The 26,433-nt window shown below is 41.3% G+C and overlaps 1 protein-coding gene across 1 annotated transcript in view; it reads right to left on the reverse strand.

The window, feature by feature from the left end:
• Positions 1–2,655: 2,655 nt before the first annotated feature.
• LOC118822983 (V-set and transmembrane domain-containing protein 2-like protein) overlaps positions 2,656–26,433 on the reverse strand; it is a 76,759-nt gene continuing 52,981 nt past the window's right edge. Inside the window, exons 2-4 of the mRNA XM_036592326.1 lie at positions 19,984–20,153; positions 10,959–11,003; positions 2,656–5,696 (exon numbers count right to left, since the gene is read on the reverse strand). Coding sequence (XP_036448219.1) covers positions 5,373–5,696; positions 10,959–11,003; positions 19,984–20,153 — 539 coding nt within the window. The 3' untranslated portion in view covers positions 2,656–5,372. The remainder of the gene's footprint in view (positions 5,697–10,958; positions 11,004–19,983; positions 20,154–26,433) is intronic.

Here is a 26,433-nt window from a genome sequence, read left to right on the forward strand (position 1 = left end):
CTATAACGACAAACATTTCATTTTACTTTATATACATGATATTTGTAGCTACAAGCATACATGCATTAGTGCTACTTGGGCCTATTGCTCCCCCTTGCAATAGGCAAATCTGCTAATCATGACTTGAAGATATGTTTTTATCATATTTTAATATATTGACCAAGAAATTACAGCATAAAATCATTCATTTATTAGCTTCACAGCTAGTATTCTGGCTGTATTAGCTTCAATTACATGTATGTATGTACATCACTATTGATTATATTAGTAATCAAGTAATTTACCAATTTTTATGCGGTAATTTTTTTAAGGTCACACAATAAAAATGGGCTTAATGGAAAATACCGTTGCAAATAATGCATAGAAATATCATCCATCAGACTGTATGTTCTGTAATACAAAGCAGTAGAATTTTAAATATGCATTGTCTGCCTGCAGATATCAGCAAATTCATTTTAAACAGTTTTAATTCGCTTTAAGGACGTTTTAATGCTGCTTTGAGTCAGTCATTTCATGAATATCACTGCTGCACATATTATATGGCAGTGTTTACTGCAGACAGTCGTCATTTTCTAAGTACCACAGTTACAATAATGCTAATTAATAATAGCACATCTATGGGAATTTCAGTGCTATAATTAGGCTAACAGTGGTTTACATTCTCTTCCTATGTGCCATTTAATACTATTTAGGCCAACTTTACTTAAACGTGGACATTTGAAACAGACATTCAAGCGACATATTACATACTTTGCAGTTTTACAGTGAATTCTTTAGTAAAGCCTCACTATGGATGTTATTGGAGTAGCCGGTTAGTGTGTTAGCTGTTCAGCCTAGGCCTAGTTAAAGGGGAATTGTATCAATTTTTCAAAATATCTGTTTATAGTTCAGTGGTTGAGATGTAAACAAAGCCATTCAGAGTGGTTTGGTGTGAAAAGGTTTATTGTATAGAATTTTACTGAGATTTCTTTACAGTGGTGGTGACAGAAACCAGGACTCACAAAGTCTACAGCCATTTTACTTACTATCCAAAATGACCAGTGAACCTGCATGTGTCTCCTGAGTGATGAGTGATGCTGATGATTGTAAAATAGTAGCAAATCTGAATATTATTAGTAATGATTTCATGTACTAACTGTCTAAGAGGGGCTTTTAGAGGCATTAAACTCTTCAGACGTCTGGTTCCTATCACCACCACTGTGAACAGTTCTGCCATTCTGAATGAAGTACATCTTAACAAAAAAAATCAGTGGATAAACATAACATTTTTCTTCTTATATTTATATATGCATACATGCATTCATGAGATCCTGCTAGTGTGGGTTTCCTCTCAGTGATGCACACAAAAGCAAATTGTGTGCTAACAGCTCCCCCTTGTGGAGAATCTGTTAAACAGCTAACTAAGCACTCGGCCAGTTAATTATTACTCATTTTTATATATATTTATATATTTACTTATATTTATCACTTAATTGTATTAATCAAGTAATCAGTTCTAATCAAGTAATTGTGACAGCCCTACATGTACTGAGTAGTATAGTGAGAATTATAAGATCACACCAATCATAATCTTGCACATTTCACAGAAAAAAAAAAACATCTGAAATACTGAATACTGGTGCAGAGAGCAGCTGGGTGAATTTATAGGTTTGTTTAATACACTCTCAATGTCACCGCAATGAAAAATGCTGGAGCCCAATTAAATACTAGGAGCTGGCCTTGCTGATGCATCACCTCCAGCTCCACATATTAGAGCCAGGGGAGTTGCAATAAGGTTGGATGTAAACTCTACAGACCGATTCCTCCTTTCTTACAAGAAATGTGGTTACCACTCACACATTCACTCAGCTTTAAAAATGAGTCACCACAGCAAGGCAATGTACAATGGTTTTATTTGATAAAAGCATACATTTAAGATGAAACCAACACCCTGGAGGATTATTAAAATGTACACCATTTTTACAGTTATCATTTACAAAACTAAGGAAAACATTAAGGCAAATAAATAAATAATAAATAAATAAATAAACAAAGCCCTCATATAGCTTCACATTTAAACCAGGGATGCACAACTCAAAAGTATTTCGATGGCCAGTATCCTAAAAAACATCCTCATCTCCTGAGATGTGACTTGTTCACAGACATGTATAAGACATTTTAAAACAAATAGGACCACTTCACAAGGGCTAAAATCAATCAATAAATATTTTGCTGATTATTTAATTCATGATTATTTATCACACTTCTTGAGCCAATTCAGGAATCAATTAATTTTACTGCACTTCATCTTAAATCAACAGAACAAAAGCCTTTTTCTGTCACAAGGTACATTATAAGACTGTATTGCTACTGTATAAGTATTTGAATTAAAATACAGCTCCATAGTCACATTCATTTCAGTGCCAAATATAAACAAAATGAAACAATAAATAAACTAGAAGAGGAAGCTTTGAGTTGGCTTGACAAAGCTGTGGCTATAAAATCCCAGGGTAAGTTGTTGTTAGGCCATTGCTACAGTATCCCAGGTGGTTGCTAATACATTTTGTTATCATTTTGGAGACTTTGGAGGTTTTCTTCCGACAATATACATATATATATATATATATATATATATATATATATATATATAGCAACCACCTGGGATACTATAGCAATGGCCTAGCAACAGCCTAGCAACAACTTACGATTAAAGTATGATAAACAATGTACTGTTTATGTACTGTTAATGTAATGTAGGACTATAATTACATTCCTGTAACAGCCATTTCACTCACAGCCTAGCTACAGAGGCATCACTGGACTCCTGACCCATGTTGTGCATCCCTGCTTTAAACCTATTATAAGCTAAAAATAAAAGAGCGCTAAATGTTGGTAGTTCTGTGGTGCGCCCCCTGCAGGCGGCTAAAAGCAGGACTAATAAAGTGACAGCAAAGAAAGCTTTGGCACCTCTCCTATCACATTGTACTTTGTCCGGAATAAACACAAAGCCTCTACACAGTCAGCTTTCTGAAACATCTTGTGCTGTCCAACTTGATCTCAGGAGTCCCATATCATGATTATTCATTTATTCGTACCACTCATTCGCATCTCAATTTATCCACGAAGTGGCAAATTACTTAATATACACCCAGCAAATGCTGTTTTAGCATTGTTGTTGTCAGAGTTTTACAGTATGCAGATATTTTGTTTTATATATTAGTTCTTGTATGTAAATGTTTTGCCAGCAGGGACCCTAATATAGAGCTGGACAGAGAGAATTACCATCTATTAAATACAGTAAGCGAATGATGTTCTGCGGTTGCAGTCACGCTGTCACCTACTATTACAAACATTAGGGTGTAGCTAACAAACATGATCTGTCCTCCGAAACGTTTTTAATCAAAACTGTCAATTGGAACGAATTTAAAATGACCACCACTGTGACCATCATCCATCTGTTTTGGCCTTTTGAATAGCAAATGTTGTAAGAAACAATTCTGTGACATGCATCAGCTGGTCTGATAACATTTACTTTCGCTTTATACAATAATATACATCATGTATTAAGATCTGGGGAGAAAAGCTAGAGGGAACTATGGGGAAGGAGAACAGGGAAAGGCCTTCGTGAGAATGGGAGGGTTGTAGTAGTGCGAGTGTGTACGAATTAAAGCAGGGGTCATCAGTTCTGGTCTTGGAGGCCCAGAGTCCAGCAATCTGGTTTCTCTGTTCTAACAAACCTACTAAACCTGGTAATTAACTAAAGAGTTGTATCAGGTGAGTTTGAGCAGGGAAAACAGCCAAGCTCCAGGACTGGAACTGCCCACCCATGCTCTGCCCACATATCCATTCTTTCATTACAGCAGTTGCTACATTAAACAAGCTTTACAGAACGCTGGTAAAAATCCCATTCGCCCTAATGAGAAACTGTAGCACGCAATAGAGCTTCATTCCAAACCCGAATACACCCCCCAGAACTTTCTGTCTGAGCCTGACTTGATCCAAATCACATCACGTTTTGACTATGAACCAGACCTGAACTGCATCATTGTGTCTTGGCTATTAACCCAACATCTTCAGGTTCTGAGTGTGAACGAAAGTTGAACATGACCCAAACCACATTATTTGTGAATCTGAACCTGACCTGAACAGACATACCAACCATGTTAAGTTCTGGGTGATGGGTCCTACCCAAGTTCGACATGAACCACATCAATTTCTGGGTAAGAACCTGAACCGTGCCTGACCCAAACTACATCAAGTTCTGAGTAAGAACCTGACCCAAACCGCATCAAGCTCTGAGTAAAAACCCGATCCAAACCTGACTTGAAATGCATCAAGTTCTGAGTAAGAACCTGGCCCAAGCCTGAACGGTACCGCATCAAATTCTGAACAAGAAACCAACCCAAGGCTCACCTGAACCGCATCAAATTCTGACCCAAGCCTGACCCAAACCGCATCATGTTCTAAGAACCCGACCAAAACCTGACCCAAACCGCTTGACCCAAACCACATCAAGTTTTGAGTAAGAACCCGGCCCAAGCCTGACCCGAAATGCATCAGGTTCTGAGTAAGAACCTGGCCCAAGCCTGAACTGAACCGCATCAAGTTCTGAGTAAGAACCTGACCCCAGGCCTGACCCAAACCACATCAAATTCTGAGCAAGAACCCAACCCAAGCCTCACCCGAACCGCATCAAGTTCTGGGTAAGAACCCGAACCACATCAAGCTCTAAGTAAGAACCCGACCCAAGCCTGACCCAAACTACATCAAGCTCTGAGTAAGAACCCGACCCAAGCCTGACCCAAACTACATCAGGTTCTGAGTAAGAACCCGACCCAAGCCTGACCCAAACCACATCAAGCTCTGAGTAAGAACTCGACCCAAGCCTGACCCAAACCACGTCAAGTTCTAAGTAAGCACTCGACCCAAACCTGACCCGAACCGCATCAAGTTCTGAGTAAGAACCCAACCAAAACCTGACCCGAACCGCATCAAGTTCTGAGTAAGAACCCAACCAAAACCTGACCGGACCCGCATCAAGTACTGAGTAAGACCCCAACCCAAGCCTGACCCAAACCACGTCAAGTTCTGAGTAAGCACTCGACCCAAACCTGACCCGAACTGCATCAAGTGCTGAGTAAGAACTCGACCCAAGCCAACACGAGTCTGTGACTCCAACGTGCCAGATTAAAACTGTTTTAAGGTAATGAAGGAAAAAAAAGCAAGGACAAATGCAGAGTTAAATCAGTGAGGTGAGCTGTTTGGATGGGATTTCTGCCAACATTCTATAAAGCCTGCTCAACTTGGCAACAGCTGTAGAAAAAAGAGCTTATTTGTGGGCGGCGCATGGGACAGGTCAGCTGAAGACCCCTGAACTGAAAGAGTGTTAGGCCCTAAAGCACGCAGCTCTCTGTGCAGTCGGAGGTGCTGTCGTCGGCTGACCGCTTCCTCAGCTCCCTGCCGGGGTTGTGGTGGCCGTGGGCCGGCTGGTGTTTGTGGGGCTCCTGGGCCGGGCTGGCCGCCGCTGCCCCCTGGTGGTGTGGAGGGGTGGGCTTCCCTCCAGCCTGCTCCACCTGCAGATAGGCGCGTACGCGGTGGTGCCGCAGCTTGCTGTCGCTGAAGTCGATGACGCGGCACTCGTACGTCCCCTCATCCGACGGCTTCACGCTGGACAGGCGCAGCTTGTGCGAGATGTTGCTACCGGCGACCTTCACCACCTGGAGCAATTACAGGACACAATCAGTCACATAAGCATCAGCGGGTACTGAACTTCCAGAGAGGACTACTGAGACACATCGTTCCATTACTGTTCATACGTTGCCTCAAATAGGGCTGCAAATATAACGTTTTCACATTTTCTATCTATAGTAAATGAAAAATTATATGAATTTCATAAAGGGTCATTCTGTCCTGGACATAGAGTTTAATGTTCTTTGTTGTGCTACGCAGTATTCAGTAATACAGCACTGCAGCCCTCAGCCCTATCAGTCTGGCAGAATTCACAAGTATACATCAATTTCATTTCTCAGTGTTTCTCTCACTACAATACCCAGCATGCATTACACAAATACATCACCAGTGAATCAGTACAACCATTTGGGAATCCCTGTGGTGGCAACCAATCGCGACTGCTAGCCACTGATCTACAGGTAATCAAATACAACCAAGCTAGCTTTAGTGGAACTCTTGCCTCAAAATAAAACAGTGATTCCATCTTCGTTCAGCTCAAAATGGATACCAGAGTTAAGTTTTTATCATTTCAGCCACAGAAAAGAAGGCAAAGTGGGCTCTAGAGTGGCGCAACCGTCTAAGTGTTGGCATTATCATCAGGAGATTGTGAGTTCAATCCCTGGTGATGCTACAGCCATCCTTGGCTGGGAGTCCAAGAGAGCACAATTGGCCTCGCTCTCTCTGGGTGGGTAGGATGCCCCCCCATCACTCGAACGTGATTCTAGTCAACGCAGATGTCTGTTAGCTGACGTTACAGATCTGGCAGTTGGCGTTTTCCTCCGAGCGTGTCCGGCTGTCCAATGACATTACGTGAGCGGCAGTTCGAAAAGATGTGGTGGCACGGGTCGAACTCCTAGCACTGGTGGTATCGTGTGATTGGGGGGAGTCCTAACTAGTGGGTGGAGTTGAAAACGACTAAATTGGGGATCCAAAAAAAAAAAAAGCCAAACTCAGGTAAAGTATCTAAACAGGAAGGTACCTTGCTAACTTTAGCTTGTCATAGAAGTCCTTTCTGTCGTTTGAGTCGTACATTCTCTTCATCGTAATGATGATTTGAAGACGATTACATCTGCAGCAATAAGATGTTCCCACAATAATATTAACTATCTGGCTTTCTTCTACATTCACCAGCTAACCAGAAAAAAGAACAACAAAACAGTTTTCCTCGTCTTTAAACCAGAAAATCGAACTGTAGAGTCCGCGGCACCACAGCAGGATGAGAGCAAGTGTGTTTACAACAAATGTAGCGATGGTAACATTCTATAAATCTTTTAATTTGGCCGGAGTTTACCTTTAATGCTTAGTTTTAGGCAGTATTTTGACCCCTTAAGAGGAAAACATTTCCTGAGAGAACAGAACAAAATTAAGCAAGTATAATAAAACTACCTACATTTTCAGGACTTTGCTCTTACTGGGTAACTACATTCAACATGTAACACATTTAAAACCTTTTTCTCTCTGTAATTTCAGCTCTAACTCCTGTACTAGGTGCTTTGTTGTTACAAGCAAATGGCCAAACTTCTTCTCCTTACCTGTCTACTAAGTAAAAGGCACACATTGCCACCTAGTGTACTGAAACAGCAACTGTTCTCAGTTCAAGCATACATACATACATACATCATCTAAACCGCTTATCCTTCTGGGTCGTGGTGGGGTGCTGGAGCCTATCCCAGCTGTCATTGGGCAGAAGGCAGGATTCACCCTGGACAGGTCGCCAGTCCATCGCAGGGCAGACAGACAGACACGGGGAGAACATGCAAACTCCACACAGAAAGGACCCTGGCCGCCCGGCCGGGAATCTAACCCAGGCCCTCCTTGCTGTGAGGCGACAGCGCTACCCACTGTGCCACCGTGCCGCCCCTCAGTTCAAGCAATTGCTGTGAATGCCAGATTGAGAAACAGAACAGCAGAACTCACACAGGCATTGCTGATGCATGATGCAATGGTCCATTATTTTGTCTTATCACATAGGCCCACCTTCAAATAACCAAAACTTTACTACGTGCTTAATATACTACTTAGAGACACAAGCTCTACACAGGCTATAGGATGTCTCACTGTACCAAAAGCTCTACACTTTCATCTTCTGTCTGGAAAACATGAGTCTAAAACATTTTTAAAAGCATGTTAATAATAGAACGTTTTAAAAACACAGCAACAGCGCAAGAGCCACATCATTCTAGTTTGAAGACAATTTGGATCCATTTCAAGGTATTTGCCTTGTCTTTGCAACAGATATGTTTATTCCTTTCTAAAAAGCCACTTAAGGCAGACAGGCTAAAAAAAGGCTCTCTGAGCAGTAAACAACAGTAACGCTCTGGCCCCATGTGGATGTGAGCGGCAGCAGTGGAGACAGCTCGTCTGTATTAGCGCGCTAATGAGACGCTAGCTGTGCTGAAGCAGACGCGGCTCAGAGACGCCACTTACAGAACTACTGTATTCCGGGAATGCAAATCTCTGACCTCAACGATTCAATTACATTATTATTCTCTAAGTTTGGTACAATTGTGAATGAATATGCAAATGTGACCTCAGGAAATATGTACAAGGAATTCATATCGACACGAATACTGTATAATTCCCTCTCAGAACAGGTCATTTCCACTGGACGTCCCCCAAACAATTACAAAACGGAGCAGAAATGAAAAGATTCTTGTAGAAAGTCCACTTCAGAAAACACACACTAGGCTGTTTAAAACACAATGACCACTGAAAGCACACAGTGACCACAACGATGGTCAAAGATGGTGTTTGCTCATAGCAAAGATGGCCTCTTAAACATTACAATACACAGTTAGGGATAAGAATAGATACCATAAGTGGCATAAAAATGCATCGATCTTAAGCTGGTGATTGAACTGCACTGATTTTTATTATCAGTTTAGAATTGATTATAATATAAAATGAATTATGCACTAATTTTTGGCCAAAATAACATTTTTAAAAGGATTTTGCTGTGTGGGACTGAGTCTGTGAGACTGAGAGTGATAGTGATTTGATTCTACGTTTTAAATTCAGAAGTAATGAGAAAGTTCATGTTTGCTTTTCGACAGTCTGACTGACCGAAAAGCCTAAACTCTTTCTGACCATTCCTCTCTGTAACTTTTCTGCACAGTGAGGCAGTGCCCTGTGTTTTCACCGGAGGGATTTTTCACTCCACCGACTCCAGACACACACACACACACACACACACACACACACACACACACAGACTCACAAAACACCCCTCTGAGCAAGAGCAGGAGTGGCTAGTACAGAACTGCCTGTTAACAAATCATTACCTGTGGCCGAGCCGGGGGCAAAAACACTAACACTACAGCCACAGATAGAGAGAGAGAGAGAGAGAGAGAGAGAGAGAGAGAGAGAGAGAGAGAGGGAGGCTGTGAAAGACAGAGCGTGCATAAACATATTTCTGCTCCAATTCCTGCCCTAACAAAGACACAAAATGTATTTTTCCATTCCACTACTGTACAACTGACTCTAATGAGAGGGAGGTTTGACATCAGTGTGATACCTCAAGCTCCAATATGCACACTATATGACCAAAGGTGTCCAGGCGTCCCTTCTAATTAGTGGACTTAGCCACTGAGTCTGCTGCCAACAAAGGTTCTGAATTGCACACTTGCAGCCTGTATAATCTCCATGGAAAAGCACCGCAAACAGGCCTGGATGTACTGGAGCAGCCACACATAAGCCTAAGGTCACCATGCTCGATGCCAATGGTCAGTTAGAGGAGTATAAACCTCCCCAGCAATGGGCTGTGAAACTGTGGGGCTCCATTGTCTGGAGTGATGGAGTATTATCCAATTTTTGGGATGAGTTGGAGTGATTAAGCTCCATTGAATACCTCTGGAATGATTCGCAATGAAAACCTTTGGGATGAGTTAGACTAATAAAGCTCCACTGAACATCTCTGGGATGAGCTGGAATGATGAAGCTGTATTAAGCAACTTTGGGATGAGCTGGAATGATGAAGCTGTATTAAGCAACTTTGGGATGAGCTGGAATGATGAAGCTGTATTAAGCAACTTTGGGATGAGCTGGAATGATGAAGCTGTATTAAGCATCTTTTGGATGAGCTGGAATGATGAAGCTGTATTAAGCATCCTTGGGATGAGCTGGAATGATGAAGCTGTATTAAGCATCCTTGGGATGAGCTGAAATGATGAAGCTGTATTAAGCAACTTTGGGATGAGCTGGAATGATGAAGCTGTGTTAAGCATCTTTTGGATGAGCTGGAATGATGAAGCTGTGTTAAGCATCTTTTGGATGAGCTGGAATGATGAAGCTGTATTAAGCATCTTTTGGATGAGCTGGAATGATGAAGCTGTGTTAAGCATCTTTTGGATGAGCTGGAATGATGAAGCTGTGTTAAGCATCTTTTGGATGAGCTGGAATGATGAAGCTGTATTAAGCATCCTTGGGATGAGCTGGAATGATGAAGCTGTATTAAGCATCTTTAGGATGAGCTGGAATGATGAAGCTGTATTAAGCATCCTTGGGATGAGCTGGAATGATGAAGCTGTGTTAAGCATCTTTTGGATGAGCTGGAATGATGAAGCTGTATTAAGCATCTCTGGGATGAGCTGGAATGACGCTCCATTAAACACCTATGAGAGGACCTGGAGTGATTAAGCTCCACTGAACTCCTTTGGGATTAATTGGAGAGGTGTCTGTGAACCAGAACTAGTCACTTATCATCAAATTCCTGACCTCACTAACATTTTTGTGGCTGAACTGAATCAAATCTCAGCAACAATGTTCAAACATCTATTGATGAGGCTTCTTAGAACAGCAGAGGAGCAAAGCTGGGGGGGGCACTGCCCCTTGATTTTGGAAGAAATCTCAGACAAGCAGATGCGTAGACACTTTGGGAGATACAGCGTACGGAATGGGTGCTCAATCCTGGTCCTGGACATTACCACCCTGGAGATACCAGATCCAACACACCTGCCTCTAATATTCAAATGCTTCAGGCCTTCATTAACTGGATCAGGTGTGCTTGATTAGAGGTGGAACTGAGCTGTGCAGAGTGGTAGATCTCCAGGACCTGGATTGGGCACTCCTGGTGTACAATGTTCCACAAAACAGTTTTGAGGGAAATGAATACGATCAAACAGTCACATTTTAAGTGTTCAATGTTTTATGCATGTAAAGTTAAGCTAAAGTTTGTATGTGATGTAAAGTTAAGCTCAGCTTAAAACAACCATATATGTGTAGTGGATGTACAATTTAAGCAATAAACTTACACTTATTTTTGTAGCATCCTTCGACAGTTCATCTTGAGGCACCACCTGCAGGATAAAGACGAAGAGGTCAGTCCTGCCAGCATCCATACCACAGTTTAAATATATTCAACGTAGAAGCGAAGTGTCATTTATCTCTGGCTTCCGAATGTTTTACATGCTGGCCGAGGAAAAGGTCAAATCCATTTCGATCCAGCTGCATTCTGCAACGTGAAATCAATGATGAATGTTGATTTGCAAAAAAGTCAGTAATGTGCTTCATTTTCAAGGCATCTCATATATTCCTGTCCTAACAAGGTTAGGACAAATTAAATAGACATAAAGCCAAGATAGTACACTGTTCTTGAATATACTACACAATACAGTATACAGCATGTAGTTCCTCAAAGAAAGGTCAGTGTGTTTTTGTCTCGGGTACAGTGCACCCTCCACCGAATCAAAATTACATGCCTCGCTGGGAATTATGCCGGTAGCAGCTTGTTATCCTCCAGTACCAAACCTTTCTTGGTCAGAGGCCATGTTTTCTGACCACTGGGCTGACATCAACCTTTTACGGACTGCTGAAAGAAATCCATGTTACAGTTGATACAGTGCAGCTGTGACGGAGAAACATGCCAGTGTGTTGCAGAGTGTGTATGTGTTATTGTACGTTTTCAGGACAAAAGTAGTTCTGCCTGTGTAAAAAAAGGTCATAGTGTCACTGCAATGCTGGAAATTATCCACCACCCTAATAATACCTGCTCTGTGGTGGTCCTGTTGGGGTCCTGGCCACTGCAGAACAGCATACAGGTGCATATAACACATATGGGGGATATTAGTAATACATATAGATACTTACATGAATGTTGATAAGTACAAACACACATTAATACATCACGCAATACCCTCTGGAAAACAGTTCACTGAGAAATTTATCTACAGCAAGGTAACGACCCAAAACTCACTGGTGAGACAATCAAGACGCTCTCGAGAAGCTGCTGGTGTTCTCAGAACAATGGGCTGACCATCCCAGAGTCCAGACCTCAACATCACTTGGATCGTGAGGAGCAGAAAAAGCAAACCCAACTTCTAAGACTGAACTTTGGAGGTGTGGAAAATTATCCCTAAAGGTTTTTTGAAAAACTAAAAATGAGTCTCCTAAAAAGGCCGAAGCTGTAATAAAGCTAAAGAGGGAACACACTACATACTGAGTGTGTTTACATGCACTTAATAATCCGATAACTGCAGAAAATCAGATTTAACCAGTAATCTGATTAACGTGTTTACATGCACTTGGGTAATCAGATAATGCGGAAACTCCAGGCAACATGAGTCAGACAGTAATCGGATTTCTGCTTTTCACCCAGCCAATAAACTCACAGAAGAAGACACGATGTAAACATAGAGTAAAACTCAGGATGTGGCTTTTTTTTGAACATCGAGCTGCTTTACCTAAAAAATGCAAACATACATCGTCTAGAAGATGAAGAATATTTAAATCCTTCATTTTGTTGAGAATGTAGTTGGTTTCAGTGTCGCTCCAAAAGTGTTTTGCTACGTCTCTCGGCAACACTGCTCACTTATTTCTGGTGCAGCAGTCTGTTTTGCACACATGCAGACCGAGAAATCCGAAAGAAATCAGAGTAAGAGTTCACATGCACAGAGAAATCTGATGACTGAGCTCAAATCCAGCTCCAAATCCAATTATGTTTGGATTATTATTATTGGACTGATGTTGTTGAAGCTTCTGTGTCAGTTCCTGATGCTGGAAAACAAATAGTTTGTATTCAATTTTATTTTTGATTACAAATTAAGCGAAAGTTTGGTCTCTGACTTTTGCACAATACTGTGCATAAATCAATAATACATATGAGATAAAATGGTACAAAAATAAGCCGCTGTGTGTGTGTGTGTGTGTGTGTGTGCAAGTGTGTGTGTGTGTGTGTGTGCGTGTGTGTGTCTGTGTGTGTGTGTGTGCAAGTGTGTGTGTGTCTGTGTGTGTGTGTGTGTGTGTGCGTGTGTGCGAGTGCGTGTGTGAGCGTGTGTCAGTGTGTGTGTGTGTGTCTGTGTGTGTGTGTGCGAGTGTGTGTCAGTGTGTGTGAGTGTGTGTGTGTGTGTGTGTCAGTGTGCGAGTGTGTGTCAGTGTGTGTGTGTGTGTGTGTGTGTGTGGACCCTGTGCTCCACATGACTGCAGCAGGCTGTATTCTGTATGAATAATGTATGATGTGGAGGTGAGTGAGATTTTCTCTACTTCTCTCACTGCCTCCCTGCTTTTTTTTTCCCTCCATCTATTCCTCCCTCCCCCAATTAAAAAGCATCTTGAGCACGCAGTGGGGAGCCGTACAACTGTTTCATCTCTCAGGCCGTCTCCCTCTCTCCATTTCTCTCCTCTCACTCTCTTTACCTCTCACACCCAATGAAAATACTCCTCAGCACCTTTCTTTTTCTCTATCTCACTCTCTGTTGACACCTCACTTTTCTTCTATCTCTTCTAACCCCTCTCTTGCTCCTGTTTCTTTCTCTCTTTTGTGTTTCTGCTTCTCTGTCTCTCCTGTTTCTCTCTCGTTTTTCTCTCTCTGTCTCTCTCTCTCCCTCTGCCTGTCTCTCTTTTGTTTTCGGCCCCCTCTCTCCTGTTTCTCTTTGTCCCTCACTATCTTTCCTGATTGTTTTCCTCTCCCACCTTCTGCTTTCTCTGCTCTCTTTTTCTGCTCTCTCAGCTTTCATTCACTCTCTCTCTCTCTCTCTCTCTCTCTCTCTCTCTGAAACCTGATGCTATTTCTACCTCTGTGTGATTAATGTGTAGATACTGTTTCCTGCTGCAGTCTCCTCAGTGCATCTAAACCTGTGTGCTTTCCCCCTCTGTTCTCTCCTCTTCATCCATCTCTTTTTCTCTCCACTCCCCTCCTCTTCTATTTCCTCGTCTCTCCACTCACCTCCTCTCCCATCTCCTTTTCTCTGCACTCTCCTCCTCCTCTCCTTTCTCTCCCCACTCTTCTCCTCTTCCATTCTTCCATTCTCTTCTCTTCACTCTCATCCTTTTCCCTCTCCTCCTCTCTCCCCTCTCCTCTCTCCAATCTCTCTCCTCTTCTTTCCACTCTCCTCCTCTTCCCTCTCAAATCTCTCTCTCCTCTTCTCTTCACTCTCCTCCTCTTCCCTCTCCAATCTCTCTTCTCTCCACTCTCACTGCCAATCTCTCTCTCCTCTTCCCTCTCTTCTTCTCTCCCCTGTCCTCCTCTCTCCAATCTCTCTCCTCTCCACTCTCCTCCTCTTCCCTCTCCAATCTCTCTTCTCTCCACTCTACTTTTCTTCTACTGCCAATCTCTCTCTCCTCTTCCCTCTACTCTCCTCCTCTTCCCTCTTCTTCTCTCCACTGTCTTCCTCTTCCATCTTCTCTTCTCTCCACTCTCCTCCTCGTCCCTCTCCTCCTCTCTCCAGTCTCCTCCTTTTCTCTCTCCAATCTCTCTCTCCTCTTCTCTCCACTCTCCTTTTCTTCCCTCTCCTCTTCTCTGCACTCTCCTCTTTTTGCCTATTCTCTTCTCCCCACTCTCCTCCTCGTCCCTCTCCACTTCTACCTCTTTCTCCTCTTTTCACTACTCCTATTCGATGCCACTCAGCTGATCTAATCAGGCTCCAGACACTGATGTGTTGCTTCATAGCTTGTGTGGTTGGACAGGCTTTACAGAGCGTTTGTATGAATCCCATTCAACACAAGAAACTGTAGCACAGCTTAGTTTTAGTTCAAATACATGAACTAATTTCCAGTTCTATGTGTTTTGTATGTGTTTTTGCTGTGTTACTGAGATAATATTAGCATGTTGACACGTTCCTTGACACTTTCAGCCAGCTGTAGATTCTTAGATCTCTAACAGCACAGTGTGGTTTAAACTGGGAACTAGAGGTGCACAAAATTAATCAGAATCATATCAGTATTGGCAGATATTTGCTTAAAAAATGATCAGCATCAAACACTGATGAACTGATATTTCAAACAGATATCTGATCACAGATTTATTGCACTTTGGAAGAGCAGAAAGTTTAGGTGATGCTGGGCAACTGCAGTAAAACATCTGCATTTTATTCATTCTAGTGCAGATGTTACAGATACAATTTCAACATTTTATCAACAGGTATGTACATTACAAATACCACATATCAGTGCATCCAAACTGGAAACTCAGCGTTATGTAGCTCTTTCTTACCAGGCTGAATGAGTCCAGTAAAGCTTGTCCAACGTAGCAACAGTAACTACAACAGATCGCATGTGTGGGACGAGCATAAATGGACCAATTAAGTTCTTGTTAGAACAGCATTCTGGCATGACTGCGTCGAGTATACTGTTGAAGTTTAGAGTTGAACATACTCAGTAGAAGTAATAGCAACTATAACAGACTAAATAGCAATAACAGTGATAACAGAATCCATATAATTAGCTACAAGTAAACCTCAATTAGCAAATTAACGACATATATCCACTTCTCTCTGATCTCCCTCCACAGTAAAAGAGGCTGTGTGGAGTTGAACTAGGCCTGGCGTCACTCAGAGCAGCTTTCCGTGCTGCTCTCCATGGTTCTAAAGCTGAATAACCCAACAGCTGCTATTGGTTATTGTGGCTGCTGTCCATGGTGCTGATTCCCATACACTTTAAAGCAGGGTGTTCAAACACACCTGATTAAACTCGTGCTAACTGCCAGGTTTAGTGGATGTGTTTGAATAAGGGACCAGAGCTGAACAACCCTGCTTTGTCCAAAGATCTAAAGCCGAGTTCGGATTAGTTTCTATACTGTGCATATAAAGAAATGCACTGATGATATTGTGTATATACTGTGAATATAAGGTGCTTCATACATTCATCCCTTTAATCAGCCTGCGAGAGCTCGCTTTTCTGGCAGGGTTTATTTTGGTTCTCCTGCTGCTAACGTTCTCCTAGTGTAGAGAGGATGGAGACCACCTAGATTAAGAAAATATGATGTTTAATATGGACACACATGCTAGAAGAGTAAATATGGGGAGCAGCAGCAGTCAAATGTTTTTTTCTAACACAATGCAACATCTTTCTGAAAAACGATCTACGAAAAACATGGTGCTGTGTATCCAGACAGGACTATCTTTGTCAGACGGTCTCTGGGTTTGGAGAAAAACAGGAGGTAATTCAGTCTGTAATTTTCTCAGAGGAGGAGGGAGAAAAACACAGATATGACTGATCTGGGTAGAAATATAAAAAAAACAGAGGAACACCTCTGTCACAATTATTATATTTTTTCTACCGTTTCACAATCATATAACAATGTCTGTGTTTACATGCAAAGACGTTTGCCAATCCGATTAAATACATTCTGATTACAGATTAAGACTGAGGTGTTTATCTGCTCACTCTACTCTGTCTGTTTACATGCTCACTGCAAGTAATCCGATCCAACATGATGCACATGCATAGAGAACCACTTAGTGTAGACATTACCAGGGCAACGAGCATCATGTAAGTCCAGTCAGAGTGAGACGAGCAGCAGTGAGCAGTGCTTGTGTTTTTAATTACTTTAAAATGATGTCAGACTCAGAAAAACGTACCTCACATGTCCTTATTAAAGAAGGCTGAGAGGAAGACGTCGTGTTCTGAGACACATAAGCTGGACGTCCGTCCCACCGCCGTCTTTTAAAGATCAGAGCATAAACTTCGTCTCCTCTGCAGACCAGTTTCTGCTCCACCATGCTGAACGTTATAAACTTTCACTATGGCATGATGCACATGATCAGAAGGTACTTAGACTTTCCGATTGGGAATGTAATCAGATACAGGCGTTTACACAGTTATTATTCTTCTGTTTAACTGACTATTTACAGGATTACCCACCTCGTTCAATCAGATAGAAACTGTATTCCGAATGGCCTCAACTGGACTAGTCTATTCCGACTCAGGTGTATACATTGATGTGTTCTATTCTGATTGAGCTATTAGTCAGATTATTGTTGGAATATTAGACTGCATGTAAACGTGGCTAATGTGAACTGGGAATGTTTTCCTCTGCTGGGCTGAAGTAAATACATGTAAATAAAAGAAACTACTAAACGTGTTAACTGAAACATGTCAAGGGTCTTACGAAAGCAACAAAGTTCTAACTTCTGACTGGTGCTGCAGCACCTATAGAGGGCAGCGGAGACAGTTTTTGTTTGTTTATTTGAGCTCGGTCTGTGTGTGTTACCAGTTGGGAGCTACTAAGTGAGCTAGACACTGGCCACTTAGGGCTTGTACTTCATTTAGGCCTTGAATACCATAAACAAAAAAGGCAACTAAAATGTTTATCAGAATTATTTACTGTGCAATTAATCGTTAGCTAAAATTTCATGATCATGCCAGGCCTACTATTTCTACTGCTGCTACCACTGTTTTTAACTGTTCATTTTGTTTATTTTTATAAATAACAGAGCGGCATGCAGTATCAGAAACAACACAGTTCTTCAAGAACACTGCATGGTGCACTGTACAGTGAACATATTTAGGCCTGCTGAACTAGATTTAGTGCAGTGCATGTCATAGAACACTAAAAGTCATTGTACTTGTTGGTTTATTATTATTACTGTGGTATTTATGACATAATTTATGGCACTACAGGTTCTTTGTTGTCTGTTGCAACTTATTAAAAATAAATATCATGATGCACATCACATACCATCAAAATGACGTGACATTCTTTTAACCATATCGCCCAACCTTAACTTACATGACTATTAATTTTTACTAACTGACCAGTCAAAAAAGCAGTGAAAAGTAGTTGTTATTACCATAGTGTTGCGATCCAAAGAAAAACAAATATCTCCAAAATAGTAACTTTACAGGAGAGGGCAAAAACACTTACCTTTCAATGTAAGTCAATGTAAAGAGGTTTTATTCTAAAAGATTTTAGAGCATTTCTATTGGTCCATCCATCATGAAATTTTCACCCAATGTAAGGGGCAGCTGGTGTGTTGAAATGATGTAGAAATATAAAAATTGACAAAAAATGGAGATACATGGTTTTCTTTGGGACAGCGACGATATATTAAATAAAAGTAAGCGATCTTGACGTCCATGAAAAGAGTTTTATTAGTAGTTTGCTGATAGAGGATGGGAGAAAGTTGCTCTTCATAAAAATTTTTGTAGTATTTTTCAGTGATTCAGTGATTTTCAGTCACTCTGCCCACGGAAGTACACAGACTCTCTGATGTAAACTGCACTCTAAAATCACCACAGCTCTCAGAAACACTCCTCTCAGAGAATTTAAACTGGTTCTTGTGCTTCGATTCACTGGTATTATTATTACTCCGATAGGAGACAAATGCTTATCGAGCTAAACGCTATGAGCATCTCTACTCACCTCAGGAAGCCTTTTAGAACGTGGTATATTCTTTGAGATGTTAGAGTAGTTTGTAAGCTTTTTGTTGTAGACAACAGATTCTTTACAGTGGTGCTGACAGGAACCAGGGGTCACAATGTCTACAGCATAAATATAACCATTTTATTTACTATCCAATAAAACAGGTGGGTCTTCTGAGTGTTTATACGTAATACTGATGATGGTAAAACAGTGATAAATGTAAAATACGGCAGTATTCACACCCATTTCATATGATAACTTTGAGGGAGGCATTAAACTCTTCAGACGTCCGGTTCCTATCACCACCACCGTGAACAATTCTGACTCAGCTTCTCTACAACTGGACATTTCATATCAAACCACTCAGAATGACTTTGTTTGCATCCGAAGCATTTAATTATGTACAAATGATCAGAAATTATGAAGAACTTAGAATAGATACAGGTAGCAAATGAACGAGACGCCCTCGTGTTGCAACTTGTACTCCACAAACGCAGATCTGTTTGTTATGCTAAAGTTCTGTGATTGACCATCAGTCAAATGACCCTTTCCTATCAGAGATGGTGATTCTTAAAGCCTAGCCTGTGCCACTTACAAGCCCACAGCACAGACCAACACAGCTTGCAGCTGTATCTTCGATACCATCCTCAACTTTTCGACTGCTGCTCACAGCATCAACCAGTGGATTTATTAGTAGACTAGACGGCTAGTCTACGCAAGCCCTAGTATGCAATTTGCAGGATGCTAACTGGTGGGCTACAGGGGTCCATCATTAGTTATCTACATGAGCCTCGTAGACAAACTTCAGACACCGAACATGTCTTGGCAAACGGACACATTTAGGATTCCAAATTGAATATTTCCCTGAACTGTAGCTTTAAAGTACTGGCCTCTCTCCCTTGAGAAGAAATGTGCAAATGCTTTCTTAATGAATGGCTTGTATGTTTACCACAGCATTTGAGTCACGGCTGGTTTACTCGCATTGTGTGTTCATACGTCACATATGGAGGGGCTCAAAATTGATGCTCAAAATAAACATCAGAAGACGGTGAGCTGCATGAGACTGATCACTGTGCATCACGGTGGATGAGTGGACACGGGTAATCAGCTCAGAATCACACCAAAAAAATGCAGAGAGGCTTTAAATAAGTCAGACATCTTCGACAGAATGACTCATCGGCTCACGAGAGAGAGAGAGAGAGAGAGAGAGAGAGAGAGAGAGACAGAAAGAGACAGAGAGAGAGTGAGAGAGAAGAAAGAAAGAGAGCAAGAAAAGTGAAAGAAAGAGGAAAAGAGATAAAGCGAGGGGGGAGAGAGAGAAAGAGAGAGAGCGAGAAAGCGAGAAGAGCAAGAGAAAGGTAGAGAGGGAGAGAGAGAAGAGCAAAAGAGAGAGAGAGAAGAAAGAAAGAGAGCAAGAAAAGTGAAAGAAAGAGGAAAAGAGAGAGCGAGGGGGGAGAGAGAAAAAGAGAGAAAGCGAAAAGAGCAAGAGAAAGGATGAGAGGGAGACAGAGAAGAGCAAAAGAGACAGAGAGAAGAAAGAAAGAGAGAAAGAAAAGCGAAAGAAGAGGAAAAGAGAGCAAGGGGGGAAAGAGAAAGAGAGAGAGAGAGAGAGAGAGAGAAAGCAGCAGAAGAAGAGAGTACATAAATACTACTGGACACCTTCAGAACAGGTGTTTCATGAAAGGATGGAGAAGATGCACCTGATTGGTGGTCCATGTCTGTTTGTCTGTCCATTCTTTGTGGTTCCTGATGTACCACCACTGGATCTCCAGCGAATAGGAGGGCGACCCCGCCCCCCGAAAAGAGCAGGCCATCTCCACGTCTTGTCCGCTCTGTGCTGTAATGTCATGAGGGACCTCTGTGAAGAAAGCTGAGGAAAGAGAGAAGGAGAGAGCGAGAATGTCACCAGAAAACCTTTGAAACTGGAACTTTATAGGAGATCAAAGAAATTGTGTTAAAAAAGTCCAAAAAAAATCTACAGGTTCATTCATCATGAAATGTTCATAGTGTAAAGAGCACCTGGCATTTTAAAATAGTGTAACACAGGGACACATCTCACTGCTGTGAAGCGCTACTCTTACAAAGCATCAAGAGCTACTGGAGTACTAATAGCTCCCCCTTATGGAGAATCTTCAGTTTGCCAAATGTGAGTGAATGAGTTACAAGCATTGTCCAGGAATGATCAATGTGGGTAAGGGGCACTAAAAATTACAAGACACAATACAATTTTTTCTTTTCTGATCCCGATACTGATACTGAAACCATCACTGATCTGATATTTTGTCTTAACCCTCTATTGCACGTTGTTGCCTCAGGGCAACAAACTCATTTCCCTCACTTTACAATAACATTACACAAATTTAAAGACAACGACTGGGTTAACAATAAAGGGAAGAGTTTGAGTACGTCAGTAAAAAGCATGTGCTTGGTCTTGGTCATACTATCTCTTTAAACCTCTTTTTTAAACATTGAGTATCATTTTTTTTTGTCATGAGATTTTGCAGAAATATGTTTGTTGCCTAGAAGCAACATTATGCAACAGTGGAATGGATTTAGCCAGTCACAAGCCAGGTCTCCCCACTTCAGGGAATATGGCTCTATATCATTTCTTCTCATTGTTGCACAATGTTGCCTCAAGGCGACATACTCCAAAAGGACCCCCGCACACACTGTTATTTTTTTAATGTTTTGAATTTAATAATAGGGTCTGAAAAAATAAATCAAGGATTATTTTATGCAAAAAAAGTGAATTGATTTTTTTCTAATTGCTCTCATAATGCATGCAGTAGGGGTTAAAAATGAATAAGCTAATAAGCTCTATAGTAAGAAGCTATGTTTAACTGAAGAACTTCACTTAAAGATGCACTATTTCGGTTTTGGGGATTTGGAGACCTCTCTGGTGAAAATGTGTAACTGCACAGGCTCAAAAAGAAAGTCCAGCTCAATATTAAGGTCTCAAATGCAAAATCAACACCATACTGATGAAGATATGATGATAACAGTGGATCATTCACCCACATCATCAGAAGACGTGCTTCAGCAAGTTTTGACTCAGTTCTCTTTGAGTAATCTTTCAGTTTGGTGTCTTGGGGAAGGAGTTCGAATCATATCTTCATCAGTATGGTGTTGATTTTGCATTTGAGACCTTAATATCCAGCTGGACTTTCTTTTTGAGCCTGTGCGTGTGATGTTGATGCAGAAAGATCTGTAACGTGGTCCGATAACCTCTGAACCTGATGCGTCTGACATTTAAATGATAATTTCAGGCATTACAGAGCGACTCAGCAGTGCAGGCAAAACACATTTTAGCTTGTTTTTTTTCTCAGCAACACTATTTATTTTTGGTACTAACAAAGTGCAGCTTTAAGATGAGCATCTATCCAGCTGAAACTACTCAACTTCTCTACTGACCCCACAGGGAGAACACATGGATAGAGACATGCCAACTCTATTATAAATACATGTAAAGTAACAACAGAACACTTTATGTAACATTTCAGATCAGAGGATTTTCTCAATAATCCTTAATAACCGCTTTAATGGATATTTTTAAGTTATACAGTCGCACACAAAAGTTTGGGCACCACTTCTGCACATTCTGATGCACAATTACTGTTTATTTGCTGAATTTAACAAACTGGAAATTGTTCTGCAAACATAATTTTTTTCCAATATGTTATAATCAGAAATCGTGCACTAAAATTAGTGCCACATTTTAGTTTGTTCTCTGTAGAGGACGTGTTAATATTCAGTGTTGCTACATACATTTTTTAAATCCAATTCAATGTTTTTGAATACTTTTGCACTTTTTGATCTCTGCATCACAAAAATAACACAACTTTCCACTGAATAACATCACACACTGTCAAATACGACTTGTATTAAATATCTATTGTATTTAAACCTATTGCCACGACACTAACATGGTCTTTCCAGTGTGTTAGACTTTTTGAGTTTTGTCATCCTCTAGTCCCTCATCAGTGGTCAGTTCAGACCAGAGAACCACTGTTGGCTGGACATTTTTGGTTGTTGGACTGTTCTGGATTTGTTTTATATATAAGATGACCAAATATGGTCTTCAGATATCGTCTTACAGTTCAATACGTTTTCTGACCCGGAATCTGATCAGAGTCCTTTAATGCTAAGTAGCAGCTTCATTGAACATTGTTGAATATTGAACAGCACTGGTTTTGCTGGGCCTTCCACCCAATGACAGCTGGGACAGGCTCCAGCACCCCACTGCGACCCAGAAGGATAAGTAGTTTAGATGATGGATGGATGGATGGATGGATGGTTTTGCTGGACATCTTATGTGAAAACCATTTTATAGGATGGTGAACACGCTTTGATTTCATAACTGCTCCCTTCTCTCACTTTTCAACAAGCTAAGGTCAGTTTTAAACCGGAAATGTTTTAAACCGCAACGTTTTCACAATAGTTCTTAATCAGTCGCTACTCGTGGGTTAAAACACTGCCAGAGTGTATTTAGTACACGGTTTTGGCAGAAATCAGTCACTAGCCACATGTTAACGTTTTACATGCCCACATTTAGACGACAGGCGGCTGGTTTAAACAGTGGACACTCTGGAGCTGCAGCTATTGCACAGTTTGAACTTTCTCTTTAAAACACTTCAACACTTAAAACACCACAGACATTTAAACGGCTTTGTTACCTTCTGAAAGCGGCTCTCATTACTGACCGCTTTGGATAATGTCAGCTTAAAGTGCCTCTACAGTGAAGTAAACAGCACAAAAACGAAAAAGCGAGTTTTATAAAGGCAGTGAGTCACTGTGTTGCAGTGATTTTACCACATGTAAAGGGCACTGCTAGCTTTATTGTACAAGCAAACCTTTTCTTCCCACAGAATAGTGCTACCACTGCGCCACTCCATATTCTCTGTTTCCATTCAGATTTCAATCAACCATGAGCTTGATTAAAACATATTTGCTGTTTTTGAGTTCGGACCATGCCTTCAACATAAGGTGGTAGTATGAGGGGAGACTGACTGAGGGAGGGAGAGAACTCTAAGAACTTGGGCTGGAGTTCTGGGCGGCCTCTGCCTGGATCCTGGATTTTGACCATTTTTTGGTTATTTTTTATTGCCTTCCCTAAAACAAACGATACAGCAGCTCTAGCGCACTTACACACCCCCTCAGCACAAAACTCAAACCCTGCCTGTGCCTAAACACTGATCTGGGGCCAGTTTTCCTCCTCAACACACTAAAACAGCCCACTAAAGAGCAACAGTCAAACTGATCTCCAAACAGACCCGCATGAAAGGGGCACTTTTGCCCACTCCATTAAAAAGGAGCCGCTCAGGCCCCTTATCGGACCTCACACACTCCCCACAGCCAGCGGGCAACCTCCTACACTTCAAAGCGAGGGATTCAGCTCTATATGGCTCCCTCTCGCACCTCGCTTTCAAGCCTTCTAAACGGGACAGAGCCCGTGTCTAATGACCTGGACCAACCAGGAGCAGACGTGAATGGAGGATTTAGAGCTGTAGAGTGCTGATATGCACGGGGAGATACGACAGTTATGGTCGCAGGGCATCTGGAGGGACTGGAATAGAAAAGGAAGGTGGGATAGTTATAGTGACATCATTTAGAAATAACTGGAACAGACAGAAGAAATAGCTGTGATAGTGGTGGTTGCAGTTCTAGCAGGGCTTCACAAAACTGATGATACTGATTCTGAAAAAACTGTCGAGGCAGTTTACTGAAACAAAAAAGTGGTCCACAATGTTCAGATCATACATGTTCATCTGGGATACTGGCCGAGATTCTTCATCAGGTAAGAGTTTTGTCAATTATATCGGTATGTCGCTAATAAGCACAGATAACAGACCCTATAAACAGCGCAAACCCTGCGTACATCAGCCTGTTTAGCTGAGTTGCTGAGGCATGTTTCAGTCAGGTTTCAAATAAAAATGAAAACGCAGCAGACCCCTGATCACCTCCCCCTGTCTAGTCCAGTCTTTTGGGGTTAGTCTTAGCCTAGCCCTACAGGGATACCAGACCAATGAGGCCTGGCTGAGGAGCCTCCTGACTCGGTCAGCTGCATCAGACTTTTGCCCTTGTCTGCCCAACAACCAGTGGACCAGCTGGTCCTGAAGTGTGAATGACTGCAATGTTTTCCAAATTCCTGCAGTGTGTATGAGACGCACATGTGACACAAACGATTCAAGAAAATTGATAAAGCTGATTTTGGCTTCTCATTCAAATTTCCTGCTCCACCTGAAATAGTGCAGCAGTTACATTCAGGTGCCTGTAAATGTGCCATAATGAAGGTGTTGCTTCATTTAAGGTGGAATGGAAAATTAAAACGAAAAGCTGCCGAATAAGAAGCCAACTTCAGCTTTGGAGAAATTCAAATGTGAAGCAACATTAAACACAACTTTTAAAAATTATTTTGGAAAAATACTGACATGGGTTTATCTATATATTGTTCAGTTTTGCTTTTACTATTTTGCAGAAAAAAATTTTTCAGATTTACTTTGTTTGGTAAAAATGGACCTTATTTAAATGTAAAAGCACATCAGAGAAAAATAAGCCACTTTAAACCTACAAAAAAAGTTGAACTTAAAAAAGCATCTAAAACTATTATATACCGAAACAAGCAGAAATTTAATCATACCATCTATGCCACACACACTATCAGGGTTGATATTTTATCTTATATTGACCAACATCAGTAACTATACCAACTATTCTGGTCCACATCCTGTGTAATTAATGCCTATAAAAAGAATACCTCATCCTAAAAGCCTAACAATGAGTGAATCACATTTTCAATTGGCCCCCAGTTCCTTTCATTCATTATTAGCAACAATCTGTGGTGAATTATTCCTTTAGTGTCCAAAGCAAACAGCTGATCTGAAAAAACATCATCTAACAGAGCGCCTGACTGAATCCTCCATCTCGCGCGTACGTCGGTGTGCAGAGAGACGCCGCAGAGGAGCAGTATGGCTAATACCAGCTCTGATAACGTGTAGTGTTGAACTAGCCCCGCGTGGAATGAAGACATTAGTCTAGCTGATCCCAACCCATATGGCTATTAACTCTTCCCCAATCCTCTTAACTGCTCCCCTCAGAACACTTTTAATTTCCCCATAATCCCATTCAAACAGGCTCGGCCACAGTGGGGGCAGCCGCCGGGCCCTCGGGGCATTCCGGAGACTTCCGGTCCACACAAAAAGGTGATGAGAGGCATCCAGCCGCTCTCAGACCAAGGCCTGAAGATAAAGCCATTACTGCAGAGGAGGAATAGCAGTCAGTATCATGGAGTACACTTTGCATATGAATGCCTGACAAAGAAAAACGGGAATATTCTTGACGGATGTATTAACCGTGAACGTTCCTTCGGGAACTGGAACAGAAAACTGTGCCCCAAAATTTGTTTCAAAAAGTCTTTCTAGGAACATTTAACTTCAGCAGTTCAGAGTTATTACAGTTGTTCTGCTTCATTGTTTTTAATGTAGTTATGTAAAACTTAATCGATTACATGGTTATGTGGTTATCTGACTTACAGTCATATGCAAAAGTTTGGGTGCCTGGCTAAATTCCATGTTTTGTTGATTTTCAAAGTGAAACTTTAACACATCCTCTACAGAGAACACTCCTCTGCTCATTTTAATACACAGTTACTGCTTATTTACTGAATTTAACATATTGGGGGAAAAAATAAACATAAATATTAAACACAACAAACACGTTATGGCACATTCTATAGTTGGTTTGTTCCCCCAAAAAAGGTTAAACTCAGCAATTAAATAGAAATCGTGCACGAGAATTTGCAGAAAAAGCTATATTTAAAGCTACACTATGTGTAGGACATCCTGATGGCGTAGTTGCAACATGTGGAAGAACATTTTGTAACATGGGTCGTGCTTCGGTCTGCTTCCCTGAGTGGATGAATATGATGATAGTGAGTGCATTGAAACAATATCCAAAGACAACTCAGTTAAAACCTGGTGATGTGTCTTCTGAGGATGTGAGTGAATGATCTACTACTGTCATCATATCTTCATCAATATAATGTTGATTTTGCATTTGAGACCTAAACATCAAGCAAGACCTTCTTTCTGAGTCTGTTTGTGTGACGTTAATACGTAAAAACGCATGACATGGTCTGAAAAACTCTCAACTCG

The sequence above is a fragment of the Colossoma macropomum genome, unplaced genomic scaffold (assembly GCF_904425465.1).
Source record: "Colossoma macropomum unplaced genomic scaffold, Colossoma_macropomum, whole genome shotgun sequence".
Classification (NCBI taxonomy): Eukaryota; Metazoa; Chordata; class Actinopteri; order Characiformes; family Serrasalmidae; genus Colossoma; species Colossoma macropomum.